The sequence below is a fragment of the Triticum dicoccoides genome, chromosome 3B (genome assembly GCF_002162155.2).
Source record: "Triticum dicoccoides isolate Atlit2015 ecotype Zavitan chromosome 3B, WEW_v2.0, whole genome shotgun sequence".
NCBI lineage: Eukaryota > Viridiplantae > Streptophyta > Magnoliopsida > Poales > Poaceae > Triticum > Triticum dicoccoides.
The window spans coordinates 157611537-157627712 of NC_041385.1; the positions used below are offsets into that span (position 1 = coordinate 157611537).

At 47.1% G+C, this 16176-nt stretch overlaps 2 protein-coding genes across 2 annotated transcripts; one reads left to right on the top strand and one right to left on the bottom strand.

Annotated features, from left to right (window-relative positions):
- Nucleotides 1-1022: 1022 nt before the first annotated feature.
- Nucleotides 1023-2607, top strand: LOC119275313 (probable glucuronosyltransferase Os01g0157700). Its single transcript, XM_037556138.1, has 3 exons — nucleotides 1023-1514; nucleotides 1851-2002; nucleotides 2118-2607. The coding sequence occupies exons 1-3, from the start codon at nucleotides 1083-1085 to the stop codon at nucleotides 2605-2607; spliced, it is 1074 nt and encodes a 357-aa protein (XP_037412035.1). The 5' UTR covers nucleotides 1023-1082.
- A 68-nt stretch (nucleotides 2608-2675) lies between these two features.
- Nucleotides 2676-6535, bottom strand: LOC119275314 (mitochondrial import inner membrane translocase subunit TIM14-3-like). Its single transcript, XM_037556140.1, has 3 exons — nucleotides 6282-6535; nucleotides 5311-5489; nucleotides 2676-3079 (listed from the first exon to the last, which is right to left on the bottom strand). Exons 1-3 carry the CDS (start codon nucleotides 6282-6284, stop codon nucleotides 2923-2925), a joined length of 339 nt encoding a protein of 112 aa, XP_037412037.1. The 5' UTR covers nucleotides 6285-6535; the 3' UTR covers nucleotides 2676-2922.
- Nucleotides 6536-16176: the final 9641 nt, after the last annotated feature.

Below are 16176 nucleotides of genomic sequence, written 5' to 3' on the forward strand. Positions count from 1 at the left end.
CCTACGACGACACGCTGATCCACGCCGGCTTCGACCACTGGCTGGACCAACCTCCTAGCCAGCACGCTCGGCCCTCGCCGACGCGCACCGCTAGACCGCCGGCCTCATCGCGCTCCACGGCGAGGCCGGGCAAAAACGTCCTGGCCCACCGCGCCGCGCCCCTCGGCCTTTCGCCGCGACGACGACGACCCGGCCTGGGCGAGCACAGGGCCGCGTACCTCCTCAACGCCGCTGCGCCTGCGCTCCGCGGCGTCGGCAACGAGTTGGGCTCTGTGGCTCGTCGCGGCGTCGGCAACGAGTTCTTCCACACCTGGATGATGCTCCTGAAGCGCGGCGCGCCCTAGTCGCACCGCGGCCGCGTCCTACTCCCCCTGCACGCCACTACTCCTACTCCAGACCCCGGACCAATCCAACCGTAGCGCTTCCAATAAACTGCGTTGCGAACTTGCAACACCAGTACCTCTACAGAACTGCCAGATGTGCTTCAGAGACAGTGCAACAGATGGCACTTTTTTTTTAGGGGGACAGATGGCACATTTCTGTTGTTCTGCTTCTCAACTCTGATGCAAGTATTTTTTTTTTTTTGAACCGGGCTGAACCCATTTTCATTGCAAATGAACGGAAATACAGCAGTTTCCAGAAACATTGTCACGAGGAGGGACATCTGATGCAAGTACTGTAGTAGTATATTGTTCTTTCGTTGCAATACTGTTTGTGCAATTTCCGTTGACTGCCACTAAGGCACAAAGCAATGTGCTTTAGGGGCACGCTGCTAATTTGGCAGCTCAGACAGAGGAACTTAGAAATGCACCGACAGTCTTCTTGCGTTGCACTTTGAGAGGGTTGACGTTCCAAAAAAATATCGGAATTGTCAAATACAGTCGTGCTAGCAAGTCGCAACAGCAGTTGGCAAGTCAACCATGCCAGCACCGAATTCCTCCTCTCCCCTTTATAAGCCAAGCTCAGCGTCTCCGTTCAACCAGATTCAGTCCGGCGATCTCAGAGCTCCCCTGCTTCCATCTATCTGAAGAAGTTCAGGCGAGAGCAGGTAGGGAGAAGAGAAGAAGCAGCGGTAGCTGGGGATGGACTCCGCGGAGAGGTCCAGGAAGAGGGCGCAGAGATGGAGCAAGCGCAAAGCCGTCGTCATCCACCTCGCCGTCTGCTTCGTCGTCGGCGCCTTGGCGCCACTGGCCGCCACCGGCGGCCCGTTCATCGGCGGCATCCGCGCCTCGGTCCTTCCGTTTGGCGGTGTTCAGCGAGTGGCTCCGCCGTCGCCCCCTGCTGCCCCTGACATCGGCCTCCTGCTGATCGTCACCGTCACAAGGCCGGACGAGGACGGCATGTCGCAGGAGGCGTCGGTGACGAGGCTCGGGCACACGCTGCGGCACGTCCCGCCACCCCTGGTATGGATCGTGGTTGGTGCCGAGAACAGGTCGGCGTCGACGGTCCAGGTGCTGCGCAGCACCGGCGTCATGTTCCGGCATCTCACATACGCCACCAATATCACCACCGCCGTGAACAATGCCACCAACAACAGCACCGTGGAAGCCAGCGCCAGCACCGCCAGCACCGCCGTGAACAACGCCACCAACAACAGCACCATGGAAGCCAGCGCCACCACCGCCGTGAACAACACCACCAACAACAGCACCGTGGAAGCCAGCGCCTCCACGGCCGTGAACAATGCCACCACCAACAGCACCATGGAAGCCAGCGCCAACAACACAACCACCGCCGCCGAGAAGAACGGCACCAACAACACCCTCGTCGAGAACACCACCGTGGAAGGCAGCGCCAGCAACACCACCACCGCCGCCGAGAAGAACGGCACCAACAACACCATTGTCGAGAACAACACCGGGAATGCCAGTGACGAAGCGGACCTGCAGAAGAACGTGGCGCTGAGCCACATCGAGCGGCACCGGCTGGCCGGGGTCGTCCACTTCGCTGCCGCCTCCGCCATATACGACCTCGAGTTCTTTGAAGAGCTCAGGCAGACTCGGTGCGTCGTGCTTCTTCCTTCTCTTGCAGCTTTGCAACATCTTTCTTTGCCTTTGCCAAAAAAGTACCAACACAGGAGCAACATAATAACAACACTCATGCAATCCTTGATCCAGGGGCGTTGCAGCATGGCCAACCGCAACTGTGTCATCAGCAGACCAGACAGTAACACTACAAGGACCAACCTGCAACTCATCACAGATAACAGGCTGGTACTCCAAGGACTCGAGCACCAATGCAACAGCAACACATACAGCAGATGCGGTTGCTGCACAAGATACAGGCGCCATCCGCAACAGCTCCAGTTTACCTCCTGAAATAGGCATATCTGGACTTGGGTTCAGGAGCTCCATACTGTGGGAATCAGAATGGTTCGCCGACAGCAACAGCTCTTCAGGAGGCGGCTCTCAGGACTACATCCAGCTTGTACGACGAATGGCGGTCGGCGACGAGGACGTGCGGAAGGGCATCCCTTCTGACTGCTCCAAGTCACGGATAATGATGTGGCACCTTGACATGCCAAAGTACACTCCAGAAGTTAAAGAACAGGAGACTCCGCGGGAGCAAAGTCTATTGGAGGAAGACGAAGAGGACTATATGACTTGATATTGCGAGCTAGAGAAGAACCATATTGCAGTACAGCTATATCGATAGAGTACATAGATGAACAAATGTTATGCAAAACTCAACACAGGCCAACCTCATGTAGTACATCATTTATTCCTTAACCAGCACAACTTTGGTCTTGGAAGTGTCAAACAGTCAAAGAACCTGCTACGTCTAAGACATCTAATGTTCTTTCTCCAGAAATTTCAGTGATACACCAAGGCTTTTGTCTGCCTTCTAGTTCTAGGTGCAGAGTCTGGAGGTGCAAAAATAGTAGTATCTTCATTGGGTGAGCACATTTTGCATGATATATGATCAAAAGGCTGAACCACCTCCTTTAGTTTTCCCCAGCAAAACATCTTTTGCCTCGTTGATCTTCGACGCAAGGTAATGGCTTCCTCCTGCATCCGGGTGATTGGCAACCATGACCCTCTTGTGTGCCTCTTTCACCTTATCAGGACGGACGTTTTCCCTGGAGGAATCAAAAGGAAACATGGCAACTTAACAATGATGATAAGACACACAAAACACGTCTCAAATCATAAATCACAAATAAAATTGTTGAATCACAAGTAACTGGCACTTATTCAAATGTCAGAATGACCAGTCTGGCATGCCAAGATGCATATAAATTTAGAAGGAAAAAGATGAAGACCTAATTCTACATGTTGGTCACATCTATATCTATATCTATATCTATCTATCTATCTATCTATCTATCTATCTATCTATCTATCTATCTATCTATCTATCTATCTATCTATCTATCTATCTATCTATCTATATACCAATAAAAAGACCCAAAGGGGCAGATCCAACGAATCCCGGCCGTCAAATCAGGTCAATCCAACGACTCAGGCTGCTCCAATGGTGAGCGCTCAACACGTTTAGTGTGCAGTTAATATCATACCAAATATTAATGCCAATGCTAATCACATACTTAATATGCAAATAATATCCTACCTAATGTTTACGTGTAATTAATATATTACCAAATATCAACGTGCATTTCACGTACACATTTACTAGTAAGTACAGGGGGCACTATGAACGAAAAAAGATAGCAGGTCAATAATTGATAACTCCTCCTTCATGAGCTCAACAGTTTGTTTTTAATCAACTGAGTAAATATCTTTCTGGCGATGTGCAGAAAATTCAGAAGGACAGGCCTGAGGCAGTGGTGAAGAAGTACTCCCCACTTGTGCCAAGAGGTCCTGAGTTCGACGCAGCCTCTCTGCATTGAACTTTGCAGGAGTATGGTCCTGGGTTCGACGCAGCCTAATCCTTCCCCAGGCCCTATCTGGTGTGGGAGCTTCTAGCAATGGGTCTGTCTTTTCTTTTTTATATGTAGAGAAAAGTCGAGACATATCATTGCAAGCAGGAGATCAATTTGCAGGGAATTATTTACTGATGCATTCAACTGACCTCCAGGCCAAACTAGAAATATATATACAAGATTGCACCTAGTTTGAGATGGCAATTCTATCCTTTTATACACAGGTAATTACTCAAAAGGCTCCTTTGGATAGGTTCAGATTTCAGAACTAAGATCCATGTGAATTCGGTCAGGAACAAAGCATTTTAATCCAAATCAAATCTAGTGGGGTTGTGGCGTGATAAATTGATCCAACAGACTGTTCGCAACAAACTTGAGCCCAGATATATTCTCACCCCAAGCCCAAATATCACTTCAGCTGTGGGCCTGTGGCCTACTTAATCTCACTCTTAAATCTTGTTCCACTTTAGCCACTATGATGGCTTGAGCCTTTACAACCCAACATCTGTCTCCTTATTAACACCAATCCGCAGAAGGGTGAAGGGGAACACAGGAGCTCAGCTTGGTTAAAGTTTAGACTTTGTCAGACGGCAAGCCAGTTCTATAGTTCGTGACTTGGGTGGCTGAGATGCAAGCAGTGGTCGACAAAGGTTGACTAGGTTCTCCACTCCATTATGACACTAAATGGTCAAATCTTACACCACAATTTAAAACCACTGAAAGCTAGCTATTGCTTTTGATCTTAAATGGCATTTGTAAAGTATTCTGTAGTTGGAAGTGAGAGAGTTCCCTTTGCCTTAATTGCAAGATGTTCAGCTGTAAATTAATGAAGCAGCTTAAAACCACATTTACAGCTTATGGTATAATTACTTTGTTAAGTATAGCTATCAATCTGTACATGTGTATGCTAGTGTGTTAATGTCAGAATGGAGTTTGGACTAAAAGTGAATCTGTTTTTAGTATGAAATTGTACAGTATCGCCACATGACTTTCTGCAAGGTTCCAAGTATCTTCTACGTGCTGCAGGGAACGAAATGAAGCTAGGACAACTACAAAATATTACAATTAGCTATCTCAGTAGACTTCTCAGAAAGCATAACAGTTGCAGCATACATAAAGGAAGCTAATGATGGCTGTTATCCTTTTACATCACTTTTAGGGGATTTCTAGTGTCCATTTGAGAATGGTACCGGTAAAAACAAATTCTTCCCACGAGTCTGATGGGCGGGGGAAGGGGTCAAAGTAAGTTTCCTACATGTGCTGTGCTGCATAAATTATATCTTTCCGTGCTATTCCTGTTCTGTACAGAAGTAAACATAATTTCAATGGCATGAGATTGAACTAGAGTCCTACATATGAATACATATATGCTACATATAAGAATACTTGACTATGGTATGGGTGTTATGCTTTTATGCAACACAGACCTGATACCCAAGATTAGACCAGCTTCTCGTCGGGTCATTGTAGCTTGAAAGCCACCTTCATAGAATTTACGCATCCTTGGAACTATGGGCCTTGCCTTGTAAGCTTGCCAAGCCTGGATGCCATATCTACCCGCAAGAGCAGTGGCTGCCACAGCAAGTCCAGCTATGAGTGGTGTGGCCTGCAGAAATTGGATAAAAGTAAGTACAAACAATTGTAGCTTTACCGTGTTGCATACCCATCTTTACCTATTTTTTCTACATTCATGCATCAAAGTGGAATTGAACTATCAGCTGGTCAAATAATCCAAAAGATGATTAATAAATAAGCATCTGCTGATGAGATGCTCGAAGGGAGAGTGGGACAGTAGGAAATCGCTTGCAGATTGCAACATAGCTCAAGGTACATAACTAAACATCCATGTGTTGTTACTTGTTAGTAATCGACAACCACTGTTGAGTTATAATCAATATTTAACCATCAAAAATAGATCTAGGACTATCCAGTGGGGTAAAGTCTGAAACATCATTTCATCCCAAAATACATCTGAAATTCAGAATGATAAACATTGAGCAGGTGAAAAAACATGTGAACTGGAAATTGTGATTTACACTAATCTGGTCTCATTCTCGGCCAGCTACTAAAAGCCACTTCCAAAGGCAGTAGCTACCAGAAGGATATAAAGTTGGGACACAAAATGTCGCGAAAACCAGAAGAATCTGTCTAAATCGCCCCCAGCTTTAACAGAACAACCATGCTCCTCCCTAAGGCCAATATTTAAGCAACATCTGATCCCCCTAGCCGCACATTGGCATCACTACGCTCTGAAATGTCACATAATTTGGCTGCAACCTCCAGATTAAATTACACGTTGCTTCGATAGAATCGATTCAATCTAAAACGAACAAGCGTGCAGCGATAAAAAACTATTAACAAGAAGAAGCATGATCTCTCGTGTTTGAATAGAGCTCACCATCTCCACGACCAGTAACTCCGGCGAGTTGTTCAAGGCGGGAGGGCGCAGAAGACGCGGCCGATGAGTGGCTGCACGCAGGTTCGGACGCGGGCGGCGCTAGGGCCCGAGAGATCGCCGGAGATGAGAACGGCGTCGGCGGAGTCGCGTCGCGTGGAGGGTACTGGAAGCTTCGCGGCGGAGGGAGGGATGGGTGGATCGTGGAAGACGGAACCCTACTTGGGCTGGGCCTTTGGGAGCGCCCACGAACTGAGCCGAAGAGGGAAGCAGGTACATGGGACCCACTTGTCAGTTGCCACTGAAAATGGGATATGCACCTTTCGGATATCGTGTTCCAGTTCCGAAAGCGTACTCAGGTTGAGTTGAAATTCTCTTGGGTTCCCTCAAAAAGAAATTCTGTCTTGGATGATTTGTTTCCACTTTTTAAAAACTACTCCATCATCGCTCTTATTTTTATTTTTTTCGAGAAAACTTTCAATCTATTAATTTTCAATCATGGTAGTACAATGAACACCAGATTCATAGACCACCTAGCAACGACTACATCTACAAGAACTGAAGCGAGCCGAAGACGCGCCGCCACCCCTCCATCGCCGGAGTCGGACACAACTCGTTGTAGTAGACAGTCAGAAAGTCGTCGTGTTAAGGCCTCATAGGACCAGAACAGCAACCGCCGCCGATGAAGAATAACGTAGACCGGAAGGATCCAACCCAAAGACACACGAACGTAGACAAACAACGAAGAGATCCGGGCAAATCCACCAAAAATAGATCTATACGCTCTTATATTTCTTTACGGAGGATGATCTATAAGCTCTTATATTTCTTTACGGAGGGAGTAGATGATTTCCCTCTTTGTGGCGAGAATTTAAAGTTTAATTTCAGATGAATTGTGTATGAAGAAATGATCTAAATCAAAAGCTAGTATTAATATAGAGATGTTTCATACTTACACTATTTTGTGAGGTAAAAGGCCGCATATTTAGAGAATTATAGTTAGTAGGGATCAACTATCTAAGAATAGTAGATCCATTTTTTTTATTTTTCTTGTTAAAGACGGGTTTACCCTCTTTCATTATTGTAAACAAGTACTCCCTTCATCCAAAAATACTTATCATCAAAATGTATAAAAAGAGATGTAACTTGAACTAAAATACGTCTAGATACACCCCCTTTTATTCATTTTGATGACAAGTATTTCCGAACTAAAATACTTGTCATCAAAAATTTTACGGGTTTGACCACTTATGCAGGGTCTGCTAGAGATGCTCTTACAACAGCTACCAGATCCAAAGAAAACCAGAGCATTTTTTTTCTTGAATATGCACGAGTGTGTGTAGCATATATTGATAGAAGAAGAGGGGGAAGAGCCCCATCCACAGTATTTACATGGCGCTTACACAACGCGATCCACCGTGCTAGCTAGAGGTGGATTATTCGCCATACACCCACCCCTCTACCTCTACGTCTACTGGTAGAATGTTAAGATCTGCATGCAGGATGCCTGCCTGCTTCCACACTACACCCTCAGCATGTATTCTTCGTAGTACATGCCTCACGTACAGGGTCTTACCATCAAACACGATCGAGTTGCGATGTTTCCATATCTCCCATAGGACGAGAGTCTGAATGGCGAGCGTCGACTTTGTGTATCTCCCAAGCCGTGTCACCCGCGTACTCCATGTCCGTAAGTCTTCTCCTTGCGCTGGTGCCAGGCCAACCATGCCCACGATGAGGCCTACCTTCGCCCACACTTTGCGCGCGAAGACGCCGCCAGTCAAGAGGTGATTGACGGTCTCCTTGTCCTGATCACATAACGGACAGGTGTCTTGGTGCGGAAGCCCTCGTCGTGCAAGCCTGTCCGAAGTCCACACTCTGCCCATAATCGCAAGCCACACGAAAAAGCGGCACCGCAAGGGTGCCCGTGATGCCCAAGTGAAGCCAGCAGTGGGAGAGACATGTTGTGTGGCAAACTTAGCCGCATATGCTGATCGGACGGAGAATTGGCCATTCTTATCCCATGACCACAAGAGCTGATCCAGCCATTGTGCCTCCAAATTCATTCCTTCCACTTGCGCCCATAGTTGCGTGAATTGGCCAAGCTCATCCTCGTTCATGTTCATCCCAACATCTCTTGCCCATGCTGCGCGAAGCAATGCCTCCTGCATTGTCCTTGTGCCTCTCACCCTCCTGGCTACCTTGGCATATATCCCTGGGGCCAACTCCTGAAGCCGATAGCCATTGCACCACCTGTCCTCCCAGAACAGAGCCGTCCTGCCATCTCCAAGATCCACTCTTGCCGCTGCCTGGAACAGGGCTCTGGCTTCCTCTGGAATGTTGAACTTGAACTTCGCCCATGGCCTGGTGGCATCTGCACGTTGAAGCCACAGCCACTTCGCTTGCAGCGCAGTATTCATCCACTTGAGGTTGGTCACTCCCAGTCCACCTGCCCATCTCGGCCGCCAAACCAAGTCCCATGCTACCGCACACTTTCCTCCACCTGCCTCCTCTTTCCCACACCATAGGAAGCTTATGTAGATTTTCACAAGTGCCTTGATCGTTTTTGCAGGCAGCCCCATAGCAAGCATGGAGTGTACCGGAATGGCTGACAGTATTGACTGAACTAAGATCATCCTGCTGCTCTTGGGTAGTGAGGCCACCTTCTAGAATGGCAGCCGCTTTGCAATTTGCTCCACCAAATCCTGAAACTGTGCAACGCCTTGCTTACGGATAGAGAGAGGCAAGCCCAAGTACCGGCAAGGAAAAGTGGCGAGTGTACATCCTAGCCTCTCTGACAGTAACTGCATTTCCTCATGTGCGCATCTGATAGGCAGTGCTGAGCTCTCCTACCTGTTGACTTTGAGGCCCGAGGCATGGCCGAACATGTCCAGAATCACCGAGCAGGTCAGAATATCCTTTTCCTTGGGTTTCAGAAAGATCATCACATTATCCGCATACATCGAGATCTGATGTTTCAAATCGGCTCTTGCTAGGGGGCCAGCAAATCCCTTTCCGTCGCATGTGCAAACAGCCTCTGCAACGATTCCATGCAAAGTATAAACAACATGGGCGAGAGTGGGCTTCCTTGTCTTAGCCGCTGACAGTTGAAGATTGTTTCTTCGGGTATACCATTGACCGAAATTTTCGTGGACGAGGTCGCTAGCAAACTGCATATCCACGATATCCACTTTGTACCGAAACCCATGTGCGTTAAGACCTCCATCAAGAACGGCCACTGGACTGAATCAAAAGCTTTAGAAATGTCTAGTTTGATGAGCACCGTAGGGTCTTTTAGAGCGTGCAATATGCGTGCCGTCCCTTGCACAAGCATGAAATTATCATGCAAGGATTTACCACGTACGAAGGCGCTTTGATGATTGCCCACCTGCAACGGGAGATCATCTGCCAATCGGGCAGCAAGAATCTTGTCGAAAATCTTCACTACGCCATGGTTCAGACTGACTGGCCTGTAATCTTTGATGTCCACCGCTCCTACTTTCTTTGGCAGCAGGGAGACCGTAGCTTTGTTGATTGCCTGCATACCCACCATGTTGCCCGCATGAAATTCTCCAAGTGCTCTCATGAAATCATCCTTGATGATCATCCAACAAGTTGCATAAAACCGACCTATGAACCCGTCTGGCCCTGGTGCTTTGTCCAAGGGCATTGCCTTGATGACCCTCTCCACCTCCTGTGCGCAAAAGGGGGCATCCAAATGCGCTAAATCTCTCGCCGGCAACCCCAACACACCCAAGTTGAGAGTGCTACTCCTTTCATCGGCTGATCCCAACAGGTTCCCATAGTATTCATCCACTGCAGTCGCAACGTTGTCCTGCCCTGTGTATATATGCTCCTCTGAGGTAAGGGACAGGATAAGGTTTTTCGTCTGGCGATGCCTGGCATGCCGTTGGAAATACGATGTGTTGGCCTCCCCTTCCTTCAGCTGTAGAATTCTTGATCTCTGGCGGGCTATCGATCTCTGCAACGAGCATAATCCCAACAGATTTCTCTTCAGAGTCTTACGTAGCTCAAATTCTGCACCCGAAAGTGTTTTGTTGTCCATTGCCGTATCGAGCCGGGCAATCACTTCCAGAGCAATTGCAATTTGCAGCCTCACGTTTCTGATCCACCTATCTCTCCATCGTTGCAAGGCCTTAGCAGTGGCCCACAGTTTCTTGTCCAGCACGACATAGGCATTCCCATCTGGGGCTACCGAGTTCCAAGCCCCCTCCACCGTCTCAAAGAACCCATCGGCCTTGGGCCAAAATTGCTCAAAACGGAAGCGTCTCCCATATGTGAAATCCGCCTTAAGATCCAAGAGTAGGAGACAATGGTCGAAGATCGCCGATCCCAAGGCCGTGAGCAGGGCCGCCGGGTGCAAATCATCCCAGCAATTAGTGGTGAAGATGTGATCTATTTTCTCCATAGTTGGTCGTCTTCTCTCATTCGACCACGTGTAGCTGCGCCCATTTAGGTACATTTCCTTAAGTTCGAGCAAGTTCGTTTTCCTCCGAAACTTAGCCAGCATGCGCCTGTTCACCGCGTCGTTGTTTTTGTCATGTGGGTTGACGAGCAGGTTGAAGTCACCCGCAATAATCCACGGGCCAGCATGTAGCTCTCTGATGTCGACAAGTTCTTGCATGAATTCGGCCTTCTCCATATCCGATTGGGGTCCATATACCCCCGTGATCAACCAAGGGCTCCCATTCAGCTGGGATACAAGTGTCGTTACCGTGTTGGTGGTGTAATGCGGGTTCGAAAGCCTGACAACCGATTCATCCCAAGCAATAAGGATTCCTCCCCTAGTCCCCGCAGCCGGCAAGTAGAAGAAATTCTCAAATTTATTCCCGAGACAGTGCCTTACAATGTCAAGTGTCATCATCTCCACTTTTGTCTCCTGGAAACATACAATGGTAGGATCGGCCGCCACAACCACCTGGTAGACCGCACTCCGTCTTGCGGGCGAATTGAGACCACGCACATTCCACACTAGAAGCTTGTATGGTTGTGTATCCATGTCACATTCCTACCTCCACGTGCACCATCCCCTCCTACTGCGCCTCTCCTTCCATCCCCTCGTCCTGCAGAGGATCGATCGGTGCCTCCCAACCGAATAGGGTAAGTATCACAGCCACATGTCCATCCGTGAGCGGTTTTGAGAACAAGTCAACATACGCTTGCATAGCCTCGTCCGTGATCACTTCTGCCTCATTCGCCAAGCAAAGCTTGCATATGAGCATCTGCTGCTGCTTGGTCCTTGCCGACCGTCTACCCGGGCCCTTAGCGAGCCACACACTACGCTGCGGGCTGGAGATAGGCGGCCGTTTCTGCCTTGGCCTTCTTGTAGATACGGGTGGTACATGATCGCTTGGCCTAGCAAGGATTGGGGCCAACGGTTTTTGCACCTGTGCGTAGAACTGGTCCACCAGTCGGCGCGTGTCAGCGTCCACGGGGCTGGGTGGAGGCGTGCTCGTAACCTCTTCCTCCTACTCACACGCCCGACCAACCTCCATAGAATCTGCCGATAAAGTGACCTGGAACATGGTCACATCCGCCCTGCATGGCAGGCCATGCACATCCAATTGCATGCCCCCACGTGCCCTATCGGTATCCTCCTGTGAGAGAAGCTGCTCTGAAACTCCTCGGGATCCGTCCCAGCTTGTATTTAAATCCTCCTGGACAAAGCAGCCTACTGGCCTAGGCGTTTCTCCACCATCCAGGGGACCTGGGTTCGAAACCGGGTCATCCCCATTTTTGAAACCAAAGCATTAGCCTTGCAATAAACTAAACATTTCTCGGAAACCATGCATTGAACACATTATAATTTTTCGTACAGAAAGATGCTCACACTATTCACCCAAATGAATAAAATTATAGAACAAATGAAGAAAAAGTCATCTTCGACATGATTACTTCGAGGTTAAATAGGAAAATGTCAAAAAGTTGACTGTACTTGACGAAGTTTTGAGCATTCATCATGCTTCGTCATTTTAAATAAGAGAAATGGGGAGGAAGATAATTTTGCCTAGATCAAAATCACTCCAGTTTAAAAATATCACTGCCCTACCATTTCTGAGCCTTGCTATCCCCCCGCCCCCCTCCCCCAACACACACACACGCACACATCACGACCACCAACAACAACCCTTTTGTCAACATTTTCTAATGTAGTCTTGTCCTCCCACACCTATAAATGTATTCAAGCCAACATAAGTTTCTATCCATGTCCATGTGTAGGATCAAAAGTATGTCTAGAGGGGGGGGGGTGATTAGACTACTTGACCAAATCAAAACTTATCCTTTTCCCAATTTTAGTTCTTGGCAGATTTTAGCAATTATGGACAAGACAAGCAATCTTAACACAATTCAAGCAAGCATGCAAAGAGTATATGAGCAACGGAAAGTAAAGCATGCAACTTGCAAGAATGTAAAGGGAAGGGTTTGGAGAGTGCAAATACAATAGGTGTTGGGTAACATAGTATTTTCAAAAAAATTCCTACGCACACGCAAGATCATGGTGATGCATAGCAACGAGAGGGGAGAGTGTGATCTACGTACCCTTGTAGATCGACAACGGAAGCGTTAGCACAACATGGTTGATGTAGTCGTACGTCTTCACGGCCCGACCGATCAAGCACCGAAACTACGGCACCTCCGAGTTCTAGCACACGTTCAGCTCGATGACGATCCCCGGACTCCGATCCAGCAAAGTGTCGGGGAAGAGTTCCGTCAGCACGACGGCGTGGTGACGATATTGATGTACTACTGTCGCAGGGCTTCGCCTAAGCACCGCTACAATATTATCGAGGACTATGGTGGAAGGGGGCACCGCACACGACTAAGAATATGATCACGTGGATCAACTTGTCTGTCAAGGGGTGCCCCCTGCCCCCGTATATAAAGGATCAAGGGGAGGAGGCCGGCCGACCTCTATGGCGCGCCAAGGAGGGGGAAAGAAGTGGGGAGGGAGAAGGAAAGGGGGGCGCCGCCCCCCCTCTCCTAGTCCAATTCGGACCAGGGGGGAGGAGGCGCGCGGCCCACCTTTGGCTGCCCCTCTCTCTCTCCACTAAGGCCCATATGGCCCATTACTTCTCCCGGGGGGTTCCGGTAACCCTTCGGCTCTCCGGTTTTCTCCGAAATCACCCGAAACACTTCCGGTGTCCGAATATAGCCGTCCAATATATCAATCTTTATGTCTTGACCATTTCGAGACTCCTCGTCATGTCCGTGATCACATCCGGGACTCCGAACTAACTTCGGTACATCAAAACTCATAAACTCATAATATAACTGTCATCGAAACCTTAAGCGTGCGGACCTACGGGTTCGAGAACAATGTAGACATGATCGAGACACGTCTCCGGTCAATAACCAATAGCGGAAACTGGATTCTCATATTGGCTCCTACATATTCTACGAAGATCTTTATCGGTCAGACCGCATAACAACATACGTTGTTCCCTTTGTCATCGGTATGTTACTTGCCCGAGATTCGATCGTCGGTATCTCAATACCTAGTTCAATCTCGTTACCGGCAAGTCTCTTTACTTGTTCCGTAATACATCATCTCACAACTAACTCATTAGTTGCAATGCTTGCAAGGCTTTATGTGATGTGCATTACCGAGAGGGCCCAGAGATACCTTTCCGACAATCGGAGTGACAAATCCTAATCTCGAAATACGCCAACCCAACATGTACCTTTGGAGACACCTGTAGAGCACCTTTATAATCACCCAGTTACGTTGTGATGTTTGGTAGCACACAAAGTGTTCCTCCGGCAAACGGGAGTTGCATAATCTCATAGTCATAGGAACATGTATAAGTCATGAAGAAAGCAGTAGCAACATACTAAACGATCGGGTGCTAAGCTAATGGAATGGGTCATGTCAATCAGATCATTCACCTAATGATGTGATCCCGTTAATCAAATAACAACTCTTTGTCCATGGTTAGGAAACATAACCATCTTTGATTAACGAGCTAGTCAAGTAGAGGCATACTAGTGACACTCTGTTTGTCTATGTATTCACACATGTATTATGTTTCCGGTTAATACAATTCTAGCATGAATAATAAACATTTATCATGATATAAGGAAATAAATAATAACTTTATTATTGCCTCTAGGGCATATTTCCTTCAGTCTCCCACTTGCACTAGAGTCAATAATCTAGTTCACATCACCATGTGATTTAACACTAATAGTTCACATCTTTATGTGATTAGTTCACATCTTCATGTGACCAACACCCAAAGGGTTTACTGGATTCAGTAATCTAGTTCACATCGCTATGCGATTAACACCCAAAGAGTACTAAGGTGTGATCATGTTGTGCTTGTGAGAGAAGTTTAGTCAACGGGTCTGCCACATTCAGATCCGTATGTATTTTGCAAATTTCTATGTCAACAATGCTCTGCACAGAGCTACTCTAGCTAATTGCTCCCACTTTCAATATGTATCCAGATTGAGACTTAGAGTCATCTGGATTAGTGTCAAAACTTGCATCGACGTAACCCTTTACGACGAACCTTTTTGTCACCTCCATAATCGAGAAACATATCCTTATTCCACTAAGGATAATTTTGACTGCTGTCTAGTGATCTACTCCTAGATCACTATTGTACTACCTTGCCAAAATCAGTGTAGGGTATACAATAGATCTAGTACATAGCATGGCATACTTTATAGAACCTATGGCTGAGGCATAGGGAATGACTTTCATTCTCTTTCTATCTTCTGTCGTGGTCGGGTTTTGAGTCTTACTCAATTTCACACCTTGTAACACAGACAAGAACTCTTTCTTTGACTGTTCTATTTTGAACTACTTCAAAATCTTGTCAAGGTATGTACTCATTGAAAAAAACTTATCAAGCGTCTTGATCTATCTCTATAGATCTTGATGTTCAATATGTCAGCAGCTTCACCGAGGTCTTTCTTTGGAAAATTCCTTTCAAACACTCCTTTATGCTTTGCAGAATAATTCTACATTATTTTCGATCAACAATATGTCATTCACATATACTTATCAGAAATGTTGTAGTGCTCCCACTCACTTTCTTGTAAATACAGACTTCATCGCAAGTCTGTATAAAACTATATGCTTTGATCAACTTATCAAAGCGTATATTCCAACTCCGAGATGCTTGCACCAGTCCATAGATGGATCGCTGGAGCTTGCATATTTTGTTAGCACCTTTAGGATTGACAAAACCTTCTGGTTGTATCATATACAACTCTTCTTTAATAAATCTATTAAGGAATACAATTTTGTTTATCCATTTGCCAGATTTCATAAAATGCGGCAATTGCTAACATGATTCGGACAGACTTAAGCATAGATACGAGTGAGAAACTCTCATCGTAGTCAACACCTTGAACTTGTCGAAAACCTTTTGCGATAATTCTAGCTTTGTAGATAGTAACACTACTATCAGCGTCCATCTTCCTCTTGAAGATCCATTTATTCTCAATTGCTTGCCGATCATCGGGCAAGTCAACCAAAGTCCATACTTTGTTCTCATACATGGATCCCATCTCAGATTTCATGGCCTCAAGCCATTTTGCAGAATCTGGGCTCACCATTGCTTCTTCATAGTTCGTAGGTTCGTCATGGTCAAGTAGCATGACCTCCAGAACAGGATTACCGTACCACTCTGGTGCGGATCTCACTCTGGTTTACCTACGAGATTCGGTAGTAACTTGATCTGAAGTTACATGATCATCATCATTAGCTTCCTCACTAGTTGGTGTAGTAGTCACATGAACAGATTTCTGTGATGAGCTACTTTTCAATAAGGGAGAAGGTACAATTACCTTATCAAGTTCTACTTTCCTCCCACTCACTTCTTTCGAGAGAACCTCCTTCTCTAGAAAGGATCCATTCTTAGCAACG